Source organism: Melozone crissalis, unplaced genomic scaffold (assembly GCF_028551555.1).
Source record: "Melozone crissalis strain CALT ecotype California unplaced genomic scaffold, PUWL_Pcris_2 ptg000027l_1, whole genome shotgun sequence".
NCBI lineage: Eukaryota > Metazoa > Chordata > Aves > Passeriformes > Passerellidae > Melozone > Melozone crissalis.
The window spans coordinates 27,411,866-27,439,438 of record NW_026535805.1 but is presented as its reverse complement, the minus strand read 5'-3'; the positions used below and the strand labels follow the sequence as shown (position 1 = coordinate 27,439,438).

At 37.7% G+C, this 27,573-nt stretch overlaps 1 protein-coding gene across 1 annotated transcript in view; it reads right to left on the bottom strand.

Moving 5' to 3' along the window:
* Positions 1-751: 751 nt before the first annotated feature.
* MTR (5-methyltetrahydrofolate-homocysteine methyltransferase) overlaps positions 752-27,573 on the bottom strand; it is a 51,863-nt gene continuing 25,041 nt past the window's right edge. The window contains exons 15-33 of the mRNA XM_054280297.1: positions 26,916-27,101; positions 26,145-26,324; positions 25,041-25,157; positions 24,803-24,943; positions 22,219-22,308; positions 21,416-21,568; positions 20,799-20,906; positions 17,904-18,004; positions 15,402-15,469; positions 14,429-14,549; positions 11,262-11,343; positions 10,406-10,504; positions 9,544-9,619; positions 8,257-8,412; positions 7,364-7,560; positions 4,151-4,351; positions 3,260-3,452; positions 2,416-2,528; positions 752-2,283 (exon numbers count right to left, since the gene is read on the bottom strand). Coding sequence (XP_054136272.1) covers positions 2,191-2,283; positions 2,416-2,528; positions 3,260-3,452; positions 4,151-4,351; positions 7,364-7,560; positions 8,257-8,412; positions 9,544-9,619; positions 10,406-10,504; positions 11,262-11,343; positions 14,429-14,549; positions 15,402-15,469; positions 17,904-18,004; positions 20,799-20,906; positions 21,416-21,568; positions 22,219-22,308; positions 24,803-24,943; positions 25,041-25,157; positions 26,145-26,324; positions 26,916-27,101 — 2,475 coding nt within the window. The 3' untranslated portion in view covers positions 752-2,190. The remainder of the gene's footprint in view (positions 2,284-2,415; positions 2,529-3,259; positions 3,453-4,150; positions 4,352-7,363; positions 7,561-8,256; positions 8,413-9,543; positions 9,620-10,405; positions 10,505-11,261; positions 11,344-14,428; positions 14,550-15,401; positions 15,470-17,903; positions 18,005-20,798; positions 20,907-21,415; positions 21,569-22,218; positions 22,309-24,802; positions 24,944-25,040; positions 25,158-26,144; positions 26,325-26,915; positions 27,102-27,573) is intronic.

Here is a 27,573-nt window from a genome sequence, read left to right as displayed (position 1 = left end):
AGTATTTAGAAAAGCACTGCAAAAATATTTTATGCATTCTAAACTTGTCTTTCAAGTAAAACAGCCTTACCTGGTACAATTATGAGACTTTTGCGTCACAATTTAACTTAGTTCTGGAGACAAGAATGACAATTTGTCTTACCCAAAATGTCAACTGACAATTTAAAATAACAAAGCTTTAAGGTAATTGTTCTTTATAAAAAAAATTGCATAATAACAAGGAGTAATTATTCCAAACAGATTCTCCCAATGACAAGTTTTGCAGGCAAACATGAAGATTTTCTCAGTGTGTGATGCCATGTGTGAAGGGCTAAAGCAACCACACTCCATTTGAAACCCTCTGTGTGTACACCAGGTAACACCACCACTGTTAGACAGCAGGGACCTCCTGCTGCCAGCTGTACTCACTGAACTGGCTGCCACTGATTTCAGGAAAATAAATCAATAAACAAACCAAGCTGAGCAAGTCAAACTTTGACCCCATTCACACAATCAAATTTTCAGACTAATAAGGTAGTCTGTTTCCAAATGCAAGAACATGGAAGAGTGCCGGAGAGGAGAGATTCCAAGCATTAAATTGATCAGCAGAAGTGCAATTACCAAAAACACAGCAGAGAGGACTGCAATTTTCATATGCTGCATATTTCAGGAACAAATAATCTTTTATATTAAGAACATTTTACTTTATTTTTGGCAGTCTAAACGAGTGTTCTACTGAGAAACTGTTCCCACTACAAAAATCAGCTGCTGAGCAAGGACTTGTGACAAGTCCCTTGACATGGAGGGAGGCAGGGGGAGGGGAGATCCATTTAGAAATTATTTTTGTAAGTCATTAAAGGATGAGCCATTCTAAAAGATTCAGTTAAGAACACACACAACTACTTTAAAAACCCCATAGCACCCTCTATAATTTCAGGTTCATGGTACAAGCACATATTAATTTTGACATTATCTGTTCAGATTACTGCACACATTTTATTGTTGCCATTTAAAGGATTTTAATAGGATAACACCATCTTTATTAAACTGCTGATACAAGATGAGTCTTTCAGCATAAAGTTAGATGAAGACATTACAAAAATTATGTAGCTATTAATAGACTGCAATAAACTATTAAAAGATCTTCCTTACAATATTGGTCTTTTGTTTACAATTAGAGACCAAAAAATGAGGGGGTTCTTTCCTAATATTTTACAAATTAGCATTTAAATAATACTTGAAACACTTTTCAGAAATTGAAAGCTGTGAACGATTAGCACACTCAGTTAAATCTGAAGAATAGTCTACAATATTAGCTGTTACATATGACAGTACTATTTGCTTTTAAAATCCAGTTTTCTGGAAGGTTAAAATTTTGTAAAAGTCAGCTCCAAGCTTTCTAGCTGTCTACAGTAGCAAATATGCTACTCTCATAATTTTCATGTACAAATGATTGTTTATGTATGAATTAAGCTTGACAACATTAACTGAAAGGTAGGAAGTGCCAGTACCCTTTGTACAGAATAGACAGATTGTGACTTGCTGAAAGGAAGAGGAAGCACAGAGAAGACAAGTCCAAGGGCTCTGTCATCCCATTTCCCAATACAGATCTCTGATACTACTCCAGAAGATTGTATTATTCTTATAGTTCTACCATTGAGAAGAATGTGTATTCCCAAGCACAAGATTAAACACTGAGCAGATGATTTTTTAAAAGGAGATCTGTTGTACTTCAGTTGTTCTTGATCACTCAGTATAAAACATTTTGTGACTTTGCAGAAGAATTGCATCATATTTCTGTCCCTGGACTTGCCAAAACACACTAAAATAACAGAAGTCAAATTCTGTTCTATGCATATCCACAGCCATAGGAGAGAAATTCTTGCCCCTGATTTCAAAATCTTCCAGAGAAAAGGAAAGCTTTGCAGTTTCCCCATCTCACCCTACACCTACTTTCTGTGCTAGAGTCTTTGTGAAAACATAAAAATAAATAAAAGTATGCTGCTGTGACTGAGAAACTAAATACATTCATGGTCCCAAGCCAAGGGCACCAGGCAGACTTGATGTGAAATATTAAGTTCCTTGATTAAAAATTTAAGACAATCAGACAAGCTGCTGGGGTGGATGGAAGAAAGCTGTTTCCAGTGGGAAGAATCTTCTTGTTCCTTCTGGCAAACAAGACCATCAAAAGAGGAAGTTCACCCACAAATATCACAGTTGTTCAGTATCATATCCCAAAATGGGTTCCAGCCACTTCTCCACCTCTGCCACAGACAAATTTTTTCTCAGTGCATAATCTTCAACCTGCAAAGGGATCACAAAATACAATGAAAATTTTGAAACGCCAGCTTTAAATGTTTACAAAATTTTTAAGACATCTGCTTTTAAGTTGATTTTGAATGCTCTGACACTACTACAATTGATGGTGTTAGTTACCTGATCTTTACATATCTTGCCAACAGCAAAATATTTGGAACTGGGACTGGAAAAATAAAGGCCAGAAACTGCAGAAGCAGGTATCATTGCTAGTGATTCCGTTAGACCAATTCCTGGAAAAGAGAATGAGGATTTTATTATTCTTTGAATTGAGAATAAGCACAAATTCAGAGCCTTCATTTATGTTGGGTGGCTTCAAGCAAACTCAAAAAAACCAAGCAGCTTTCAGATGGAAGCTGAAACCAACTCCTTTTTTCACTTGCAAATCATTAAGAAAACTTTAGAACTTTAAACATACCACAAACTTTCATTACAATTACTGTAGAGTAACTCTATGGTTTGAAGGAAAAAACTTGGACATTTTGGCAAATGAAGTTTTGAAGCACTAAAAATTATTTTTGGAATTGTGGAAGTAACAGTGAAACATCTGACATGCAAAATGTAAGAGGAAAACAAATGCATTTAATCCCTTTTCAAAAATTACCATCTCAAGATTCCTGCAGACCAGGAAATACTCTGCTGAATTGACTTTTTTTCCTGCTTCTATCTGAAATGTCATCTTACCAACATAAGGATGCCAGAAATTTTTTCTGTGCAGCAGAACTGTGTTTGCATGCAATCTGCTAATTAGGGACACAACTCCTCCACTAAAAGCACTCACAATGTTTTGCAAATTCTTCCTTGAATGAGGCAAAATAAAATTGGGAATAAAAAGGGAAAGACAGCAATTCCCAGAAGCACTGGGAATGTAATTCTGTAATTCTGCAACAGCCAATTTGTTCTTTGGTTGGAATTTTGATTTCACATAAAAAGCAGTGTAAGAATCTTAGCAAAGCAAAGTTACCTGTTGTTTCCTCAATGTTTGCAAGTTTCCACATGGTGAGTTTTTCTGTATGGTCAGGCTGGCTGGGATATCCAGGGGCAGGGCGAATTCCCTCATATTTAATTTTGCGTAGGCCAGAGAGATCCAGCTGCTCGCTACTACTGTAAGCCCAGAATTCCCTTCGAACTCTTTCATGAAGCTCCTCAGCAAATGCCTTGGAATAGAATGAAAAGATTTTTTTTTTTTATTTTTTACTTTGTACAGACCGATGCAATAGCTGATTGATTAACAATGACAGATGCTTTCTCACATTCCCATTTTCATTTTAAAGAGAGTTCTTAACATAGTTGAGATATTTGAAAGAATTAAAGTTCACATGAAACACTTATTTTGCTAATTCAAGCATGGTAGTTACTTCTCTTATTGGAGTATGTGCTTTTTTGATTGTCCTGCTTTAAAGAGGTAAAGGTGTGGACAAGTAACGCAAAAAGACAAAACACATTAACCTATGGTAGCAACACTTCATTATAGCACTGAGGTCATTAGGTCTTGATTATCCAGGTGTCTGGCCCAGACCTAGCTATAGGCGGCCACATCATTATTGCTCAATGCTACAGTCAGATACAAGTGTGCGCTGCTGCTCCTTTTAGCAGAGGACTCTTCCTCTAGCTCAAAGTGGGAAACAGATTTTCTGAACTGCTTCTGCAGCCTATGTGATTTACCAGCACCAGTTGCCCTTCAGGAAGAATTCCCACTTCAGTAAATATCTTCAACAACAATAATAATAATAATAATTTCTGAAACCCTGCTATAGCTTGAAATCCCCAGCTAGAGCTAGCCCCACTTGCATTATACTGAAGTGGCTCTAAGTTTGCTGAAAGTTGGAAGGAAACACTTGATAAAACCTCATACCTCCGCCAACCGATCACCAAGAGCCTTCACCATTATGATGTTGTATTCATCCTCCTGTTTCCTAAATTCACTGCATAAATCCTCTACACCAAAGCAGGCCACTGCAAACAGGCCTAAGTAGTCACAAATGCCAGAATCCAGTGGTGCTATGAAGTCAGAGAGGCAGTAATATGGATCTGTGCAGGCAGAGTCCTTTTCAGCCTAAAGTAACAAAATCAATGCAATAAATCAGAACATTTTAAAATAAATCATTAGTGCAGTATTAAGCTAAAGACCAGTATTTTTAAGACTAAAGGGCCTAGGGTATTTCTGACAAACACCTAACTAGTCTTTGAGCCATGGTAGTTTTTCTGTAGTTAAATTAGAAGAAAACCACCTCTCTTACTCTGAGGACATTTGAACCACTGAAGAACAAAACATCAAAGAAGAGAGATGCAGCACTGAATGCACATTTTGCTTCTATTTACAGCTTCTAAGATTTAACAGCTTATACTGCAAAAAAATTATTAGAAAGTAAGGAATAGTCTTGTGCCAACAACTGGGTAAGAGGAGGAATATTTCATCTCCACCCCTAACAGATTCCACATTTGTTAATAAAATTGATGGCTGATGTGCAAACTGAAGAATTCTTCAGCAACTCCTACTGTAGAATGGCTATGAGTTTATAAACACTCCTTATGCTACAAACTATGTGCTCAGTAATCCAGACAAAACAGTGCCCAGGATGCAGACTTTTTACTAATCACACACAAGCAGAAACAAAATGTATGTATCACTACTGGAAAGTTGGATCCTAAGCAAAGTTCGAGTGGGTTTAATGCAAAGGGAAGGGGCCCAAGGGAAAAGGACCTTGAGCTGCTGGTCAATATCCAGCTGAAGAGGAACCAGCAGGGTGCCCAGGTGGCCAAGAAGGCCAATGGCACCCTGGCCTGCATCACAAACAGTAGGACAAGTGATTCTTCCCCTGTACCTGCCATGGGTGAGGCTGCATTTGAATACTGTGTTCAGTTTTGGGATCCCCAACTGAGGAAGAACACTGAGGTGCTGGAGCAAGTCCAGAGAAGGGCAATGAAGCAGGTAATGGCTCTGGAGCACTCATCCTGTGAGAAGTGGCTGAGAGAACTGGGGAAAATGGGGCTCAGGGGAGACCTTATGGCTTTCTACAACACCTGAACAGAGGCTGTAGCCAGGTGGGGGCTGGTCTCTTCTCCCTGGTAACAACTGCCAGAACAAGACGACACAGTCTTAATCTGTGCTAGGGGAGTTTTCAGTCGGACATTTGGAGGAATTTTTTCACAGAACGTGTGATCAGATACTGGAATAGACTGCTCAAGGAGGTGGTGGAGTCACTGTCCCCAGAGGTATTTGAGGGAAGACTGAACGTGGCACTCAGTGCCACAGTCTACCTGACATGGGGTTGTTCAATCATAGGTTGGACTCAATCTCAGATGTCTTTTCCAACTAATTTATTCTGTGAAATAGGGAATTCTACTGCTCACTGGATCCTCTTCCAAAATGGAAGAAAGGTAACAGAAAGAGGTACCTGAGCACCCAAAAGGAAATCTTGAATCATATCAGTATATTCATTGTGGAAGCATGATTGCTGTAAAGAAGTGGCACAGTTCTTGTAAATCTACCCAACTTACAGAGAGAGTAAAGTTATTTAATGGCTATCACTTAGCTGAAGAATAATTTTTTTAACCAATGACAATATTTTAGCAATGTGTTTCACTCATTCCCAACTGCATCTTAAAAGCAAATAAAACACTCCTACCCCTGAAAAACAAAGAAAAATTGTCTATTAACCTGCACAGTTACAGAAAGTACCATAAAATGAACAAAATATCCTTTTTCCCCACAGGTGAAATTTATAATAACTTTAAGGTTCATTTGCAATTATTAGAGCTAAGGATAATATTACATGCATCTCTAACTTTAAGATTTATATCACATCCTAAATTAGCATCAATGTCACGGAGAGAACTCTGTGTACTGAAAGGAACATTTTATATAAGAAACAGAAGACAATTATTCTCTTCTACTTTGCTCTGCTGAGAACTCTCCTGAGTTACTGTATACACCAAGCTGGAAGAGATGCAGCTAAAATACATGGAGTCCAGAAGAACAGTATACACAGAGCTTCATGACCTTAACCTTTGAGAGAAGCCTGAATAATTGGGATATACAAAGTAATAAAAGCTAAGGAAAAGAACAGTATTCCAGTAATAAAAAGCATTACAAGAACAACATCAAATCAGGTATTTTCCTTGGGAAAATCCTGGGTAAAAGCCAGGAAAAGAAAGAGTAGTAAAGTTGATTTACATGGGATATCAAAATGTTTAACTAGGCCATAAGTCTCTGAAACATCGGTGCTTGTTGAGAGCGTTTTATATAAACATGTGCCATGGACTGTCGAGATGCACTGGATCCATCTCAGGGAACTGCAACAGAGCCACGTATTTCTTAGCACAGTTCTGCAATGTTGGCACACAACTGTGCTCACAGAGTATTGTACTCCAGAAATGCAGGTAGTTAAACTCTTTTTCTGCCACATTTGATGACTCTGAATATGTGAACTATGAAGAAGCCAAATCAGAAGTCGGAAAAAGGAGAGGCAGAATATCTTGCAAGCTCAATCTAGCAAATTAAGTGCAAATCTAAGTAAGTATGATTCTCTCAATCAAAATTAGCTGCCAAATAATTCTAAATGGCCCCTTCATATAGTGAATTTTACGAAGAAATTAAGCCTATCAGAAACACTTCTCTCCAATGGGCTTTATTTTCCAGGTTTCTTAAATTCTAACTGGGTTTAACCATTAACACATTCAAGCAGAATTCTTCATCTGAAGTAGAATCCAGTGATATTAGAGAACTAAGGTTCATTAGGTTCTAATTTATCTTGAAACAAGATTCATGTGATTAATTTCTACAACATACTGCTTTAGGACATCTTAAAATTGAAACAGAAAATGCACAACATATCTGAAGATATCAAACCTACAAAACATTTTGTACGATTATTACAATGCAAAATACTACAATACAAAGACCTGGCTCATCACTAACAGAATCTTGTTATTATTCAAAGAAATGACAAGACAATGGCGCAGAAAGATTACAACAATTTTCTACAGATTTTAATAAGGCACTTCTATTACATTCCTGAAATGCAGGGGGAAGGAAAGTCCCTTAACAAAAGTGCTGTTACTGTACCTGTTGCCTCAAACCATAAAATTTTGCTATTGGTTCTGAAGATCCCACTGCCTCTTCTGCAGCATACAAGTGGATATCATCCTGAACACTTCGAGCTGGCCAGAACCCAACCACACCTCTGGCTTGTAATTTCTTTTCATTAATCAATGTTTTCAGTAGATCTTGAGCATCATTATAAACTCTCTTTGCTTCTTCACCTATTAAAAACAAAATAAATAATGAAATTGCCTTAGAAAAGGCATGTTTTCATAACTGGCTAAACAGATTCAAGAATTGTTTGAAGATTGATTCATTTTCCACATAATTGTCCAATGACTGCAATGATCTGTCAGCTGCAGCAATAGAAGATTGCAATGTGATCACAGGGCTGTAACAACATATATCTTAGGGAATAAAAAAACCCAAACAAAGCACAAAATGTTTCAGCCAGCACCTAGTAGAGGAAGAGAACACAGAATAAAATGAGCAAGAGACCTGGTGCATGTACCGACATTACCACAGTGCAGCAGACCCAGAACATTGCCTTCAGTGTCACCCTTGGATTTTTATCACCTATTTCAAAGCCTACTGAATAGCTTCAAGAGGAGCTTGCCATCTTCACCCACAGATACATTAAGTGCTCTGCTGCCATTTTCTGTTAATAAAGTACTTCCCTGTGCTTTGGCAGGTGAATGCTAAGTAAGATGACTGAGCATTTTTCCACACTTATTCTCCAGCCTCACATGGCAACAGTTGGTTCACTAAGCCTTGCTTTGAACAAATTATTTCAGTGACATTCTTTGCATGTATTTGTACTATTCCTAATGTATTTCATTAAGCATTTGGAATCTTACTGCAGCACACAGGGCCTGTTAGGATTTGTTATATGAAGTAAATGCAATTTCAGTACTCACCTACAGTTTTATCATTAAAGATCTTAGGGAAACTCCGGTTGGGATACTTTCCCCTAAGCTGCCAGACATCGAAGAAGGGCTTCCAGTCAATGTACTCTACCAGCCTCCTGAGGTCATACTCTTCAAAGACTTTTGTGCCAATGAATTTTGGTTTAACTGTAGGAATCAGAAGTACAACTGGACATGATGAAAATAATTTAAAATTGCTTTCACATTTGCAGTATAACTGATGTTCAGCAGCTTCCACCCCTGCAAATGACCTCTTCCAAACTGACTGTCCTAAAATTCTCATAGTAATATTTTCCCAAGACATACCATAATCCACAGTTACAATGTAGCCAAACAAAAGCATAAAAGGCATATAAAGTTGAAATGGAAAAATTAAGGCCTTTTTTTCTTCCACGTAAATAAACAGCTTTTAGCTACTGGACTTTGGAACTTATTTAATTCGTCAGAATATTGGCCAAGACACAAGACCAAACAAACCTACACAACTTATCAATCCCTAACATACTTCATGGGCCTTTCACATTTACCAATTTCTTTCTATACACAGACATGTACTATGACACTGCAGAATATTTCTGTAAATTCTTATGTAATTTCTAAGAACTTTTGCACGTTTAGATGCACACACACAAGTGATAAAGCAAGATGGATGCATCTGTGTAAAGCCAGAAGCTTTGCATTTGTTTTGTCTGTACAATACTTTGTCACACATTAAGACAAGGTATGGAAAATTAGCATCTTGTTGAATCTTGTACATGAAACAACAGAAAGCATCATTAATGTCACTGCAGGATGCAACCTGAATGCTGTTTATACTTCTAGTATAATTTAAAAAAATAAAACAGTACAAAAATTGATGGGGGAAGGGTAGAAAAGAGTGCAAGGAGGAATTTGATTAAAATGCCATGTTACAGCATGTGTTCCCCAAATATGGCACTGTAAGGTGTGCAATGTAATGAGCCAGGCAGACAGTATTTTCAAAAGCTGTCGTTAGTGTTTTCTTTGATTATATGTTGTGATGGGTAACTCATTGTTTTGGGAATTTTTTCAGTTACATTTATTGCATATTAATTTATTTTTTAAATGAGCTGTAAAAAAGCAGAAACAATGTTAAAAGTAATGCAAAAAAATCTCAGTTGAGACAGATACTAATTTACTTAAGCTGTTACACTGCTACATTCTGAAGTTTAAAGCATATTTTAACTAAAAATATATCTAAAATAATCACACAAAATACAATAAAGGCATAGCAATCACAAATAACAACATATAGCTGACCTGGTACATGGCCTGATAACCAATCATTATGGAAACCTTTTCTTCTAGCTTGCTGTAGAGACAAGTATCTTCTTTCCTATATACACATAAAGGTTAATTTCAGAACACCACCTTTCAGACACAAACTGTAACTGCAGACTTCATGGAAGAGTTTTACCCAAAATACTCATCAGGATAAATCTAACAACAGATAATTTCAGTCTCCACAATTCTGAGTTCCCATGAGTAAAGTACGATTACATCACAAGCAGATCATTATTTTTGCCTGTATAATGCTAATGAAGCTGGCCTACAAGATTTCTGGTTCCTCTCAATTACACCAGAAGTTCTTTTATTGCTTTACAATACACTAAAATACAAGCAGAGAAAGATATTCTTCTACTGCTCTGATCACTCACCTAAACAAGACTAAGACATTAGGAAAGCATGGTGGTTTAAAATTCTCACTGAGTGCGGCTCAGAACCAGCAAAAGCTACCAGTACCATGTTCACCACCCCAGCTGAAGCTCCACATATCCTGCTACTGCTCTAGGAGAGCACTGGTCTCCCAAGGTTGATTAAGATGACATGACTGCCAGCTCCATGGAGGTCCTGGATACCACTGATTAGCCATTGAGGACAACCAAGAATTTGCCAAGCATGTGTTAAGAGTCACATAGCAAAGTCTTACAGGCTAGAAAATTTGATTTCATAAGCACTTCTGGAAGTTTTTAATCCATTTTACTACAAGTTTTAAATCAAAACAAATATATCTGAAGGTCTTCACAAGGAGCTGAACAGTAAAGAGTAACAGCAAGTTATTCATAACTCAACAGCAAGTGCCAACCACTTCAAACAAGAAAATAATCAATTATATTTGTACCTTGAGAGACTCATAGTGTTCTTGTCTAATTTCTTCATATTCCTCTAATATTTCTTCAAAGAAATCATCCTTCATACTGTCATCTAAGAGCTGGGAGCACTGAAAAGAACAGGAAGGAAAAAGCAGTTAAGTACCTAGTGTAACACACTATGGGAAAGACAGTTTCAGACTAGGTAACCTGTCTTTTGGACTCTCTTGGCAACACTAAACTAAACCTTACCATTAATCTGCAACCTACATTCCAACTATTCAAACTAACCATGTTTAGACTACAATTATTACTGAGATCTCTGCCCTACTACACAGGTTACATTAGCAGAGCCAAGTCCAGGTCTGTAAAGACCTGAGAGGAGAATACTCCAAAACTTCACAGACTAAATAGTCACAGAAGCAACACACAGCTTAGCCTACTCTTTACCACCATGTATTTGTCAGCTAAGACCACCCATATCTCGGAAAGAAAATCCATCCCAAAAAACTCCAGCCACACGTTTCTCAGTACAAATGTTTCTATCTAACTTCAGAAATACATCCCAATTAGCCAGAATAGCAGTACACACAGAACTCCATCAGTCTTCACTACAAAACTACAGTCAAGGACTCAGTGAATGTCACCCTCACTAGAGTAATGGACATTTAAATGAAAGTGCCCAGTGACAATAACTGTCACAAGCCAGTTGTGAACCATGTGACAGCACAAAACAGCTGAAACAAGCGTAATTTAGAAACTTGTCTCTGATGTGCCCCTTTTAATTTTCTGCCACAACACTAAGCCTTAGAGGAAAGGATGAAAGGGACAACAGAAAAACAGGGCACATATCTTTGCATGGACAAGAAACTAGAATTTAGAACTTACAACCACAACACTCTTGGATGCATCCAGGACATGAACCACAGGTGCGCTGTACCGAGGGGCAATTTTAACAGCTGTGTGTGTTCTTCAATGAAAAAGAAAAAGAGTGAGCATTTCACAAGTAAAGCAAAAAAACCAACAAAACAAAACAAAACAACCCAAAAAAAACCCAACTCAAAAAACCAAAACCCACAACCTCCACCAATAAAAAAAGCAGACAAAATCCCCAGGGAAATAAATCCTGACTTAATGCATAGACCAGAACTTCAAACGAAGAAATTCATTCATCCATCTGCTATCCATGAATCATTAAACACAGATTTTTAACAACAGGTATATAAACATTTCCCTTCAAAGAGTATCAGAATACTTCATAAATAATGTGCCATCTCACACTCCCTCAATGTCTTACCAGCTGAGTCAAAATCAACAACTCCTTAGTTTTGAGTCTCAGAAATCAGTAAGAATATTCCAAACTAAGCCTACCAAGAACTAGCAATTTCTTTAATTCTTTTTGCTCATCTTACATTTTTTCCTCCCACATGTTAATTTTTGGGTCTGTGGATTAGCATTAACCTAATTCAGTGAGGATCATCCCACTTCTCAATATGGGAGGCACAAGTCCTCTATACACCGAACAATGAATTCTGCCAGTGGCCAATAAATACCACAAACCTGCACCTTGAAGATGCAGTGAACTTTGCATTGAAACTATAAGTGCAATAAGGACAGACCCTTCTCTTCACAGTCTGTCAAATTATGAGACTACTTGCTGAAGCCACAAAATATAGACTCTAATAGATCTACGACAATATGCATTGCTCTCATAAAGAAAGCAACACTGCTAACAGTTTCTAATGATGCAAAAAGAGCTCTGCTCAGTCCTACCAAACTTCTGCAAGCAAGTGTAGGAACAAAGATGTTACAGGCCTTATAATTTGCTTTTTTATATACTACGGTCAAACAACATTTCTAAAATTAAACTTGAATCAGAGCCCAAGAAGCAATCTTCCCTAACAAAGGTAAGATTCCCCTTTTCTTCAGGTTCTGTCAAATATTTAAAGCACTTGGATATGGAAGTTTACTCATGACTGTGCAACACAGCTGTGTAAACAACTGTTCAGCATCCCCTGAATCTGCTTCTAGGAGATGCATTTTTGATCTTGGCAACTCTATTTTTTACAAAAAGGTATCTCATCTGTTTTGATAGGAATAGACAGAGGAAACAAAAGAAGACATGGTCCTAAAATGGCACAGTATCAACCATTACATGCTAACTTTTGTATTTTTTTAAAGTAAATTTTATGGCAATGAGAATGTCACCATTATTTCTCAGCACCTGAATTTACCAAAGTAGCATAATATGAATGAAAAAATCATCATTACCGTAAATTATGAAGAAACTCTTATTGTGTGGAATCTGGAGACTAAATCCAGCCTCCCTCTCTCTCTCTTTCAAACTAACCTCACTATACACTCTTCCAAGTACTCATGATCTCCTTATTCCAAATAACAATGCCTATTTACTACAGTGAAAAAAATGCAGTTGGCTCTTCATTAGCAACCTCTGACATATACACAAACTTTAAGAATGCACATGGGAGGTTAAATTGAAGACTAGGAAAGTAGCATTAAATACACATTAAGAATCCATTAAGAATTCCATAAAGAGTACCTTTACTGGACATATATTTTATAGACATTGCATTATATCTGGGCATATATGCAAGTATATATTTATATAAAATCAATTTTTGTACTCAAAAGTATACATATATTCTCTGGTAATTTCCATATTCAAGGATAAAACTAGTGCAGCTTCCCTGTTAGCTACATTCCTCCTTTTGAATAAATTCTGCAGAACTGTTTGATGCTGGTTACTTGACATTAATTACTAGGCCACAATGCCCTGGGTGAAAAAACTGAAAAGAACTGAAAAGGCTCTTCTAAGACCTCCACTTAGAATAAAGCCTTCCCGTTGACTCCCCACATTTTTGGTGGAGTTTTTTTTTTTTGTTTTTTTTTCGGGGGTGGGGGGGAGGGGTTTTTGCTTTGTTTTGTTTTTGTAAGAAAAAATCCTCCACGTTTGCTCTCAGTATCAAAGCAGCAGGAAGAGGCACACATGGAAAAGGGGAAAAGGGATACAGTGAACCTTGCCTTATACATGCAGGAAGAATAAAGGCAGGTAGAGATCCTACTCTCCACTGTCTGCCGAATGATGAGATGATTTGCTAAAGCCAAAATTACAGAATACAGTATGTGCTGCTCTGATAAAGAAAGCAACACTGCTCACAGCTTTTAGTTAGAGAAAAAATGACCTCTACAGTCTTCTGAGCTGTCACCCCCTCAAGTATATTGTACACTAATCAGCCAGCAAAGCGTGACCCACGGCTGGTATACCTGCCCAGGACACATCTGCAGTAATGCTCATACTAGATGTCACTGAGCTGTCAACATGGTCTTCAGGAAATCACAGCAGCTGTATTATTTGATTTGAACAGATCTAAGAGAACAAGATTTTAACAGCTCAGTCTATCAAAATCAACATGATAAGTACTTCACGGCAAGCAGCGGGGCTTTATCCCCTACCAGCCTGCCTGAGCAGCACTGGAGGCTCAACACAATCACCACATTGAACACTGATCCAGGAAAATACAGTAACTTCCCTAAAGATAACAGCTCCCTGATGTCACCTATTTCTAGTCTCAAAATCCTACATTTTTAAAATGCTTTAGGGAATCAAAATAGATCATCCAACCCCTCAGAAGAACAGGACTATATTTATTTCCATGTGAGCAAAAACTTTTAGAAAAAACACAGTACTTCCACATATAATATATACTTGCAAAAATTAAACATTTAAGATGTCCATTATTTGTTATGTACTAACTAGATTTTACCTCAATAATCTAGGACTTTTGAAACAAGAAATAACAGTCAATATTAGGGTGAATACATATCAGTATGTGTGTTGCAGGAAAATGAGAGAAAGGGGGAAAGAAATGGCTATAAATTTTCTTTTTCATTGGTTAACTAGTGGAATTGTTTATATATAATACTGCTTATTTATAATAATAATACTGTTTGCATAGAAGCTGCCCATCTGTTTATATATAATAATAATATTGTTTGCATAGAAGCTGCCCATCTTCCCAACAGAGATATCTTACTTAGAAGTAGTTGCTCCTCCAATGAGCAAAGGAATCTTTATTGCCAATCTCTCCATTTCCTTGGCGACAAAAATCATCTCATCCAAAGATGGGGTGATGAGACCAGACAGGCCAATTATATCTATTGCAAATTTACAAACACACATGCACAAAACTTTTAGCCAGTCCATTCCAGAAAGACACAGAAATTACTACAGAAAAGTTTATTTCATACATCAGAGAGCTTCATGCATCAGATAGAAAATAATGAGATGAAAAGCAGGATAGTCACTAGTCTAAAAGGGATGTTTGACCCAATTAGAAAGTGAAAGCTTTCCAAGAATGATAACAATTCCAAATCCCCAGTTTAAGATATTTCTCATCTTCACAGTTGCTGAACACCTACTGCGCTAGTTTCAGCAATAAATAAACAGCACTTTTGATTAGCAAGCTCCAAGTCTCAGAAGTTCAGCACTGAAGAGGAAAATAAGACAAAATAATTGTAAGTTCTGCTTTTAGAAACAGCAAGTGCTTTCAAATTTCACCATGTTTCACACCATTCATCTTTTTCAAGATGCAGTAGACTATTCCAAAGCAACTGCAAGTTGTATCAGGAAGTTCGTTATTTATTAGAACAATTCCTTCCTGATTTCACACTCACTGATCTGGCAGGCCAAATGCCAATTTCTTTTACTGATTTAAGACTCAAAAAGAAGTTAGTTAGACCTTTTCAAGGCTCCATTTATCCATCTGTAAAAGAAATACTACACCATCTCTCTCAGAGGTGTCTGTCTGATACAGGGTTTCAGTTCCTCAGGCTAAGTTTCACAGAAGTGCCAAATGCTAAATAATTAACATGGTTAAAGCAGAAGTTCTGATTTCTCTGAAGATAATTTGATCAAATCATAGACAGTACTGGAATGCAATAAGCGGCAATAAAAATTGTGATTTAAAAATCAAACAATTCAGAAGTACTAATGAAGTCTCTCTATACCTGCTTTGTTCTCAACAGCAGCTTTTAATATCTTGTCACATGGAGTCATGACTCCTAAATCAATAACTCTGTGGAAAGAAAGGAGATGACACAAGATCCTTTAATTAGCAAAACAAATTTCTTTTACAGGGCAAGTACATTCCTCTTGCTGTAAACAACTGACCTAAAAATTGAAATTAAGATTGAGATTTTTGTTTGTTTCTCTTAAAACCATTTGGGAAATGGGAAATTGGGGAATCTTTATACAGGAAATACCTCTGGGTCTGGTAAAATTTTCAGTAAGCATTCCATAAGGCATAGCAGTTATGAAAATTCAAGTGTAAAAAGAGCTTTTTCTTTAAAATAAATTTTTGTGGTTGTACTAAGTCTGGCTGAGATGAGTTAATTTTCTTCACAGCAGCTGGTATGGTGCTGTGTTTTAGATCTGTGGCCAAAAGAATTCTGCAAATTAAAGTTTAACTGTTGATGAGCAATGCTTTCACAGAATCAAGGCCTCTTCTGTTTCTTACTCTAGCCCCCCAAGAAACAGACTGTGAGTAGACACAACTAGGCAGACGACCCAAACTAACCAAAGAAATATTCCATGGCACATGAAGTCAAGCTCAGCAATAAAAAGGGAGAGTAAGTGGCATAGCAGGGGTTAGCCATAGTTTGCTCAGGAACTGGCTAGGCACCTAGTCTGTCCATAGGAGGTGATAAGGGGATTGCCTTTGCATCACTTGTTTTTTCTTTCCTTCTCTCTTCTTCCACTTCGCCTTCAGGTATTACTTTTCTCCACCCACAATTTTTCTTGCTTTCTTTCTCCACCACAATTTTTCTTGCTTTCTTTCTTCCTTTCCTCTTTTCCCATCTCACTGAGATTGGCTGGGTGGAAGTGAATGAATGCTGTGTTGTGCTGAGCCACCAAACAGGCTACCCACAGTAGCAGCATTTCTGAAGGCATCTGGATAATACAAAAATGTTTTGTGGACATCATATTGTCACTGTCATATTTTCTGGAAAAATCCCTTCTCCAGGATTTCTTCTCCTGGGAAGCTAAGAAGCCTCAGAGAAATGAAAACAATAATTATCTGTTTGCTTCTCCCTGTTTTACTGCTTTAGAATGTGGTCTGGAAATTGTTTACTAACAGGTGCATGTTTGATTGGTTTCATGTGAATTGTTTTTACTTAATGACCAATCACCATCAGCTGTGTCGACTCTGAGGAGTCAGTCATGAGTTTTTCATTATCATTCTTGTTAAGCCTTCTGTCTGTATCCTTTCTCTATTCTTTAGTATAATTTTAGTATAACATTCTTTTATATAAGTACATAAAATAATAAATTAACCTTCTAAAAACATGGAGTCAAATTCACTCATCTCTCACCTCATCCTGGGGACCCCTGCAAATACCACATTATATCTTACATCAGGAATATAAGATGATTCACACCAAGCTTGTTTGCCTTATTAAAGCATACATTTTATGAAACAGGACACTGAACTTCCCTTTTGAGCATTTTATTCCTATTAACCCAAGCAATTGCCGAGGTTTTTATTTCTTCAAGTCAACCACCCCACCTGCAGACTTCACTCAGCCTCACTCATATTCATGGTGACAGAGAACACTATGGCTTTCTTTCGGTAAGTCTAAATAAAGCTCAAGAAGGCCTGAATTCAATCAACAGAATTTCAAGGGGAAATTCAATGGAATATATTGCATATATACAGCACTGCTACTGACTTCAACACTTTGTGTTTTGAAATAAAGGGATAATTTTGGCTCCTTCCAGAGCAAATGACAACCCAAAGTCAAAACTAAACTAAAGGAATGAACAGTAAGACAGAGTTCCAAAACCAATTCAGCTTTGCACAATGTCTGACAGCCCCTTGAACACTAATGGAAACATGACCATTCATTCCAACGCTGTTGCCAAGCCTTCTGCACGTACACAGGCCATGAAAGACCTGACTTTTCTTGAAGTTCTAACTTTTGAAGTTTAGACACAGAATGAGAATCTCATCTCTTATTTAAGAAAACATACCTCAGCAAGTTTTTAAACCTCATAGTTAACAAACAAGGTGAAAAACATACCACAAGATTCATTTGAATCTTACAAGACTATTTTTTCCCAACACAAGCCATATATAGTATTGTCTACTGCAACTGTCATATCTGATTTCTTCAGACATTATACAAACATCACAGTTATTATATTTAACTTATATAAAACAAACACAAAAATTGATGTTCTCATCTATATTCCAATTGATGGTAAACTGCAGAATCACCTCAGATGTCAATTTATTAGGAAAAACAGTATTCAAGGAGGATGCAATATTCCCTCTTGCCTCCCCATTTAGTAATAGCTGCTATGATCTGTGTTCCAAATCACAGCCTGGGGAACAGAGAACAATTCCCAAGAGATGCCCAGTTCTGTTATCACCACAGCTGCAGCTACAGAGAGGTACTAATTACTGACCCTCCTACAGTTGTGTTCTCAGCTACCTGATGTCTCTTTACCTGAAGTTGTTGCAGCCCAGAACAACTCCCACAATGTTCTTGCCGATATCATGTACATCTCCCTTCACAGTTGCCAATACTATTGTACCCTGGTAAGGATCCTGGAAGTTGAAGTAGCAAGAGTTAAATTACTCAGAAGCCTTGGTATGTTTGAACACATCCTTCAACACTGCAATCCTAATCCATGACCCAGACTTCTATTATAGTACTGCAAAGTGTGGTACAGATAATACAGTAAGTATTAAAAACCATCTTTAAAGATCCAGGTAATAGAAACTTGCACATGAATTATTCTTTTAAAATGCATGGATGTTATTCAAAAATCTGTGCTTGAAAAAACAAAACAGCACATAAAACCATTTCAGATCTGGATAGCATTTTTTGCAGTGCAATAACTGAACTCCTAAGGTACTTCTGCTCCAAATACACACCTTGCCAATACAGAGATTAAATATTTAGAACAGAAGGGTATGAATACTTATAATTACATGTCTGTTTGTGCATCAAGATCAATCTTTTGATGCAATGCTGAGAAAAACAGGATATTAGCAAACTTAGAAGAGAAATTAGAGCAATTAGAAAAAGCAGAAGAGGCTCATTTTTATGCAACACAAATAACAATGGAGTTTTCAGTGCAGTGATCAGGCTACTTCAGACTACCCAAGCTGAACAAACAGGCTGAAGAAGGATCAGCTTGAAGAAAGGAAGCTGTTCTGTCACAAGCAGGTCCTAGGCTAGATGGCATTCAGCCTGACAAAGGGTGCTGCCAGCAGCACAACAGTGGAACTTCCCACAGCAGTTCTCCACCGGGACACAGGACTTGGCAATACCTTTTTAGTTGTGTAATCACTGTCGTCATTTGGAACAGCTCCAGGCTATAACAGTACTATGTCTGAGCTGCTGCAGCATCACATGCCAGTAAGCAACTACATAAATTGCACAGAATTTAAATAAAGTGGAAATCTGAGCATATTGTATGTGAAACTACAAAATATTTTTCCAGACAGTATCTCATCTCCTTCGCACGTGGCAGAACGGGAGGACTGAACCTTCTGTGAAGCATGTTATAATTCTGGACACATAGAGCACCTCTCTATTTCATGAATCTACACTGCTTTTGTAGTTGCAATATTATGGGTTAAAAAATCTTGATCTGTTACCAAGAGTGACATTAGTATTTTCCTGTGGTTCTAACACATTTGTTGAATAAAATCCCTGGATTTCCACCAGTGTTGCTGTTTATTAAAATCTAGTATCTCCCCAGTGCTTCTGTTTTACACAAGTCCAGAGAACAGAGGAAGCAAAATGAAGGTCTGTAAGTCAGCCATATCAGTAAATCAACAGAAAATTTTGCAGCTGAAAATATACTGCTGGGGAATCGGGTAAGAGATTAATCAAGGACTAGGAGAAGAACAAAACATGCTGGCTCACATTAGGTATCACACCTAATCATACCTAATAATTACTGATGATTTCATTAGTGATTGATACAAAAGAAAAAAAAATTGGATTTGCACATAAGAAGGAAAATCTTAGCTGGATAGCAAACAACATGGGCAACAGCACATACCACTTTAAATAAACCCTATTTAAGGCACACTTATTTCAACTGTCTTAAGCAAGGAGGTCCTCAAATTCTGGGCATACATCCAACAGGCCTTCATTTTTTTTCATCTTTGATAGAGATCCACAGCCACAGCTATTTATCCTCAAATGTAACTATCAATGCTTTGCATTTCCTGGCAGTCTGTGACTAAAACTGTCCTGGAGGGTACAGTGGCCTGGGTAACATCAGACAGATCAGTTAGCAGAGTCTGCAAATCTTTTTCCTTCAAGCCAAGGTACTTTGGGAATAGATGCAGCTGTTTTATCTCTTTCATTGAGTCTCTATATAGTGGCATGTCTTTTTAAGAGGAAGGAACTACATCCCTTGCCCAACAGAAGGTAGAGAAGGCAGGATGACAGAAGCTCTGCCTTTTTCTCCTGCTCTCCTCAGCCACACAGAGCATCTAACTCACTCTCTTAGAGTGTTTTCTGTCTTTTTTAGAATGTCTCCAATTCCACTTCACTTCTTTCCAGCCAGAGAATTAAGTGCCAGAGGGTTCACAGAAGATCCTAATCCACTGCTCATGGAATCAATGGGGTAGCAATTTTAAACAACTTCAAACAGGATCAGAACAAAACAGAGGGTATGAAATACCAGCACTGTTGTCTGAATTAAAAGAGAACAGCATGAGCTGGAGAGAGATGATGAAGTGAAAGGTGATTTGTGACAGCCAGACAACTGATTAACTTGAGATATAGGAGAAAAGACACCTTCATATCTGGAAAGAGCATGGGAGAAGAGACAAGGCATTTTCCTTCTTTCATGAAGATCAGTCATATTTAATCATCAGGCTATTTTTCTTTCCAAATTATTTGCTGTATTTGTTACTTTTGTGCTGGACAATCACACAACAGATGCACAGCAAATAGACTATAAGAAGACTTCAAGCAAAAAATTAGGAACAATTAAAAATTTTAAAGAAGAATTAGAGAGTTCACCCAGGGCAAAAGTATTAGAAGCAAGCAGCAAAATCTGACATAAAGTTAGAATAAATAACACCAAAATTAAATGCCTGTAAAAATACAAGAAATTAGTAATGTTGGCATAAAGGGAAGGGCCTACAAAGGCTCACTGGCATATTTCAGGAGCCTTTGTAAGCTTAGGCACACACCAAGCAGAGTTCCACAAAATCATAAATTTCAAACCTAATTCAAATTTTGACTGAGATTGTCAGTCTCCATGTGGCTGCATCAATTCTCTAGCGTAATAAATATAAATAGCAACAAATAATTCTTATATTTGTCATAGCACTCTATGAAAGAGCTACAGCACAAAAGATTGTATCTTGCCTCTTCTTCTGTGCTGCCTTGCTTGGCTCTCCTTTCCTCTCTTTCTTTTTCCATATAGGGAATAAGGTGGCCAACTGCTTTCTTCATAACTCGAGCAGACTTTATCACCTGCACAGGTAAAGGTGGGGGCAAAATAAACAATAAAGACAAGGTATAGGAATAAACTCAGTTTTCTCATTCAGGCAATAAATGAAACTTCATTTGCAGCCCTAGGTGGCAGTTTTCACATCACTCTGTGGCTGCAGGCTGCTGGCCTCACTGGGCTAAGGCTCTACACAAAACATTTCTTCCATAGTGCAGCTTCCCAGACCAATCACAAACCAACCAAAAGCTACAGATAGGCCCAGACCCAGAAGATGCTAAACACAGCAAATTTTATTTGGGCTTTTACTCTCTTGCACTTTTTCATGGGCTAAGACTTAAAACTGCCTTTCAAATAAAGCAAAAACACTCAGGAAGAACAGAAATAAACAAAATCATACACAAAGAAAGTTGGGTTTCAAAGTAAAGTAAGAAAATAGCTGCTTCTCAGCAGTACCTGAATTTCTGCAATTGCTACATTTTACAATACTAGTTTTTGTAAAGTAGGAAAATACATGACATTATTTTTTCATTACCTGAGGCAGAAACATCTTTCCAGCACCAAAAAGATCACCAACAATTTTCATGCCATTCATCAAAGGCCCTTCAATTACATTTAGAGGTCTAGGATATTTTTCCTGATTTAATCTTGCTTCTTCTGTATCTGCAATGACATACTTCTCAATGCCCTGAGAGGGGAAAAAAAAAAAAAAAAAAAAAGAGAAGCTTTTATCTTGCTAGAAATACAACTTTTATTTAGTTGCCTTCTCCCCAGAAAAACTGCACAATGAAAGTACAAATAGATACTGTAGATACTGATAGTCTTTAAAAATATCTCAAATGTGTATTGAAAAAAGACTTGCTTAGGAACCAAAATACTGCAAGTCTTAGGCAGATAAAGTTAGTCACAGCATTTCCCCAGTAGTAACAGATTTGTTCATTTTTCTTAACTGTGTCATCAGAAAAACCCAACACTCAAAGGCTTCTTCCTCAGCCCAGGTGCCACTCAGTGCAGTACTACTGAAGGACAAAATCAGCCCTAGGAAGTAAAAGGAGTGTATTCCACAGCAAAAGCTGTATGTTCCTACCAACACTAGTGGAATAAAATATTAAGGGTCAAAGACTTCAACTTCTGAAGCTTAAAGACACACCTCTAGGATAAGTTCTCTCTAGTTTTCTCTGTTATTGAAATTAAATAGATCAGTTGCCTTTATTATTCATTGTTAATTAACAGCTTGTGAAAAAATGGTAGCTGAAGAACTTTTAAAGGCAAATATGTCCCTTAAGGTGTGAGCTGAGCTCATGGCTCTGAGCTCTGATGGCTAGGACATCAGATTACCTTGATGAGAGCATATTCCAGCCTTTCCTCCACAGAGCCTTTACGCCACTCATCAGTCTGTACAACTTTTTTTCCTCCTTGGGCATGATTCTGAAAAGAAAAGACATCCATAGGAGCTTGCATGCATAAGAGGCACAATTATGGACTTCACATTCAGAAAAACCACGATATTTCCAAGTAGTGACTCATAAAATAATTTTAGACTATGCAAAAGGTTTATATACATGCAAATCATGTTGCAAACACCTGTGATGTAATACATGCACCCAGGGTGTCTACATCCCAATAGGTATACACCTCAATGAAAATTTAAACAAAATTTTTTTTTCAAAAAAGAGAGAGCAGTTTGACAAATTTTGTGCTCATAAAAATGATGACATGACTAATCCTAAGGGATTTACTTCTGGGAACATATTTTAAATTGATTCCTGGCCCACACATTACGTTTAATTCTAAAATTCTAATTAATTTGGCACTAATTCAGTTTCTGCTGGAATAGGTTATGTTATTCCATATCACAGACATGTTTTCAATCAGTCAGCCTACAAAACTACTGTTTGTCACATACATAGACTGCCCCAAGCTATCACATATCCTCACTGTCTCACACTCATACTCTCCTTGGCCATGAACACAGAGGCCAAAAGGGCTTCACAGTGCAAGAAAGTTCACAAGCACCCACCCCAGGAAGACTCATGGAAGAGCACCTTATCCAACACACTTCAGGCAAGTAATTTCTTTTCCTTACTCAGTTATTAGACATAATCTGACATCTCTCAGGTCTTATGAACTTCCTATACTTTTGAGTACTCATCAGCAAGTTTTTAAAGATAAAGCCATGGAAACAAGACCTCACTCACGGGAACAGAAAACAGAACAGCTCTCATTCATGTTTATACAAATATTATCTAACTTCACAACTTCTTGTTTCAAAATCTTATTCCCCTCATACGTCTAGATTGTAAAAGGGAATGAAGGAAGGAATAAAATGCTGCCTGGAGACAACATAGACTTACATTAATTCTTAGTTATACTAAAAACCTGACTGGACATGTCCCTGAGTAACCTGATCTTGGCTGGCCCCTGATTTGAGATGGAGGCTTGTAGTAGATGATCTCCAGAAGTCTCTGTCCACCTCAGGAATCACCTCATGTGATTCACTGAAACGATACCAAGTGCTCTTCAACCTCTGGCCAGAAAGTTTAACAAGGCAACCACTCCAGCCTAAAAGTTAGCCTAAAGCCTAACCCATGACACTGTAGGGTGGACATGCAGGAGCAAAAGTGTTCGAGAATGTCTGCAGTTACATACATCATAGAAAATGGTTTTTAATCTCAAACTTCAAATGAAGGCTGATTCCCTAAATCTGCAAGGATAAAGTTCCTCTTTTTTGCCTATTTCACTAGACTATTTCACTCCCTCAGTACAACTACCACCACTAATAAAAGCAGATTTTCCAACAATAGCTTCCCAAACTTATAGACCTAGGACTCAACACCCACTTTTATTTCTACTTTTAAGGCTCCATTTAAATTCACATTCAGCCTTCTACAGAAACACTTGCTCAAGTAATCCCTTTCTAACTCTGCCTTTATTTTTCTTCCTCTTTAGGCAATCTTGAATACACCAATGGTGCAACTCAGCTTAAACAGACAAGATCACTCCCAGGTGAACTGCTTGGACACCAAGAGCACCATCTGAAATATCCTAAGCACAAGGGATAAAAAGAGTCTTCCTGTAGTAGTTTTTAACATGTTGCCACTGTTACTATAAAGCATGCACCACCAAAGGACAAAATACAAACCAAGTAAAGCTCTGCACAGAAACACTGCCTCCAGGAGCTATAAAACAGGCATGCAAGTCTTCTTGTTCATTCAAATCTAACAGACACCCAATCCAGAGAGATTTTTGCTGTATCTCCCATTCAGAAAAGAATTTCACCAGTTACCTTACAGACAATTGTAATCTTTGTCCTTTATCACCATCATCACTAAAACATCTCAAAAACACTAAATACCTGATCCTCAATCTTGACACATTACATGAACTGGAAGTCTATGCAGAGCCACAAATCACAAGACACTATTTCACTTTTTTTATATAGTCCAAGCAAACCATTACCACCAGAGAGAGAGGTTTACTCTTAACCTCCCACAGTGCACTTGTCATTTAAGTTCAAGCTCCCAGATCAGCTTGCTTATGAGTTGGCCTTTTTTCTGGTTTTTGTTGGTTTGTGAGCATTTTTTTGGGGGGGAAGTCTGGTTGGGATTTTTGCTTCTTATTTTTTGACGGTTTGTTTTTTTTCTGTAGAGAATGCCTATGCAGCTTGGTCTCCTGAAGCAAATGAAGAGCTCTGGCATGGACTCTTCCACAGTATGAAACTGGAGAGGTTTGATCTATCACAGATTACTCATTTTATTCTGTGTTACTAACTGAACCACTTGTAGTATCATCAGGAAATTTTTACACCCACAGTTATACTGACACATGCAGTTTACAGGCTGTTTTACCTATCACCTGCAGGGAGGTGGTAAGGCTCAGGTGCTAAGCTAACTACTGTTCAAAGCTTAAAACTGGAAGTTACCTGAGCATAATGTAAAAGTTTCTCTGTCGCATCAGGATCTTTGTTCCAGATTAGATTCTCACACAGCTGGAGCAATTCCTTGTGGATATCATCATACACAGGCAGATTCCCAGCATTCACAATTCCCATGTCCATGCCATACTGGAAAAAACCATAGAGAATCCTCCAGAAAGGCTGTCAGACATAGCACTGCACATCTGCCAAGTGCAAACATATGGAAGCCAAAAGCACATCATACCTTAATGGCGTGGTAAAGGAACACTCCATGCATTGCTTCTCGAATGGCATCCATTCCTCGAAAGGAGAAGGACAGATTGGAAAGACCTCCACTTATCCTGGCTCCTGGCAGTGTTTCCTATAGGAATTGCACAGAGATTTTTAGAGAAGTGCTGTCCAAAAAGGAAATATAAGTAAAGCATTCAGTTCATAAAACAATTGGCCCCTGAGCTCAGTGCATTGGCTATGTACCCTTTCTCTTTTCCCTGTTCCAGATCCTTCTAGTTACTCAAATTCATAAAGATCAATTCCAATCTTCAGGAAAATTTACAAATAAAGGAAAGATCCAGCAGCTACTGTGGTTTCCATTGTCACAGGTGCTATTCTGAACACATCAGTTCTCCCACAGCAGCATTCAATATTTTCTCCATGCAAACCTACTTTTGGCTCTTCCTGTCCCCACTCCTCTGGAAACAGGAGCAGCCAGTCTGCCTGCTTGCACATCTCAGGAGCAGGCTGCAGCTGAGCAGCCAAACTCAAGGGTGCAGCTCTACTTCCAGGAGCCCTGTGGTGACAAAGCAGCCTGTGGGGTGTCACCCCCAGACAGCTACTGGCAGAGCATCTCCACATCTATCAGGGTGTCTTGTGAAACACAACAGTGGGGTTTCCTTGGCTGCATGCAGGTGATGTTCCTTACTGCTATACTTCTTGACACATATTTTGGCTACATCAAAAGTCAGGTTGCCAAACAAATGCCTTCCACGGAAAAAGGAATTTTACTGAAAAAAAGCACTTTTTGCACACCTTTAAAGAGGTCCTTCTAGCTTGCACATAAATGTGATCATTACCTCATTTAATTAAGGCAGTATATTTACAGTACAGCAAATGGATTGAAATATATTTATAGAACTATCTGAAGTTGTTCTGCTGGAAATACAGCAATATTGGGGAATGTCTGGACTTCAGAAGAGTAGTCCTGCTCACTAGGCCAAAATGTGTAACATTTTTCAGCAGTGTTGTTGTTGTTGCCTGAAGGGGGGTGCAGTGTTTTTTCTGTTTTATGGGGGTTTAGGGTTTTAAGTCATCTCAGCAATATACTTCAACTTAAAATAACCTTACAACTCACTTTTATGGTTTTAGTAGCATTGATAAAATTTATGGCATAAAGGTTATGTTCTTCCATTCCAGTTCCTATGGTCAAAATATTAGGGTCAAATATTATATCATTTGGATTGAAGTGCACTTTTTCCACAAGGAGATGATAAGCTCTGGAACAGACTGCAATCTTGGTTTCTGTTTCCGTTGCCTAGCGAAGAAAAAGAATTCTGACATGAAACTTATAGACCACACAAAAAATAAACTCTCCAGAAATCATTTACAGCTCCAGTGACTCAAGACAGAATGTGAACATCACAAATATTAGAAAAGGATTATACTTAAGAATATTATATTTAAAGTATCACCACCCCTATACCTGGAGTTTTCATTCAGCATATAAAAAGCAATCCCACTACCCAATTTTTCATCATCCTATGCAAAGCTTAATATGTGATTTTCGACATAACTAAATTAATTCACAAAGATTTCACTCTCATGAGAGACAGTTTCTGAACTAAAAATATCTTTTGTGAAGCAACAGTTCAGCACGTCTGAATAGCAAGAGACTCTCTTGAACTAACAGAAGTCCACTTAGATCAGTACATGGATTCTTCAAACATTTGAGCAGCCAAATACATACTTACAAATCAGGGTCAAAACAAAGGTCATAACTGCTAAGGTTATACAGAACATCTCTAAATCAACTGTGTCAAGGAAACAAAGCAACTTTGTATTGAAAAAGAGGAAGAAAGCCTTACACTTCAGAAGAAAAACACCTCTCCTTTAAAGTGACACTCACCTGCCCCACTTCATCAAAAGCCATAACAACCACAGCTGCTCCATACAATTTAATTTTCCTTGCTTTCTCCAGAAAGTCTTCCTCACCTTCCTTTAGACTGATGCTGTTTACAATGCATTTCCCTTGGCAACATTTCAAACCTGCTTCAATCACTGAAAAATTTGAGGAGTCTATGCATAATGGCACCTGTAAGTAATAGTAAGCCAGGAGAATACAGAGAAGTTAGGAATTACAGTTCTATGTGTTGTTTGTCCATTTGGACATAAAAATGCACACAACATTAATCAGCATTTAGGAATAAATGTTTCCACATTATATTCAGGGATTCATTTTGTTTTAAATGCAAAACTCAGAGCAAATTTATTTCAAGAGCTTCCATGGCAGCTCCATCATATATCATATAGAGATCTCTACTTCTCCCTGTAATATCTTGTGTTTCTGATTTAGATACTCATTTTTAGAGAAAGCACATTGCAGAACTATTTTTTTAAAGCTATTCTATATCCATAGCAACTTTAAGGTTTGTGGAAAGCAATACCATTATGCACTGCTAACATATACATTATGGCTTATAACTGCTCCAGAATGAACCTGCATTCAGCTTTTCTAGCCAGTGAAAAGGACTGGCATATATTTATGTGAGAACAGACAGAAAAGC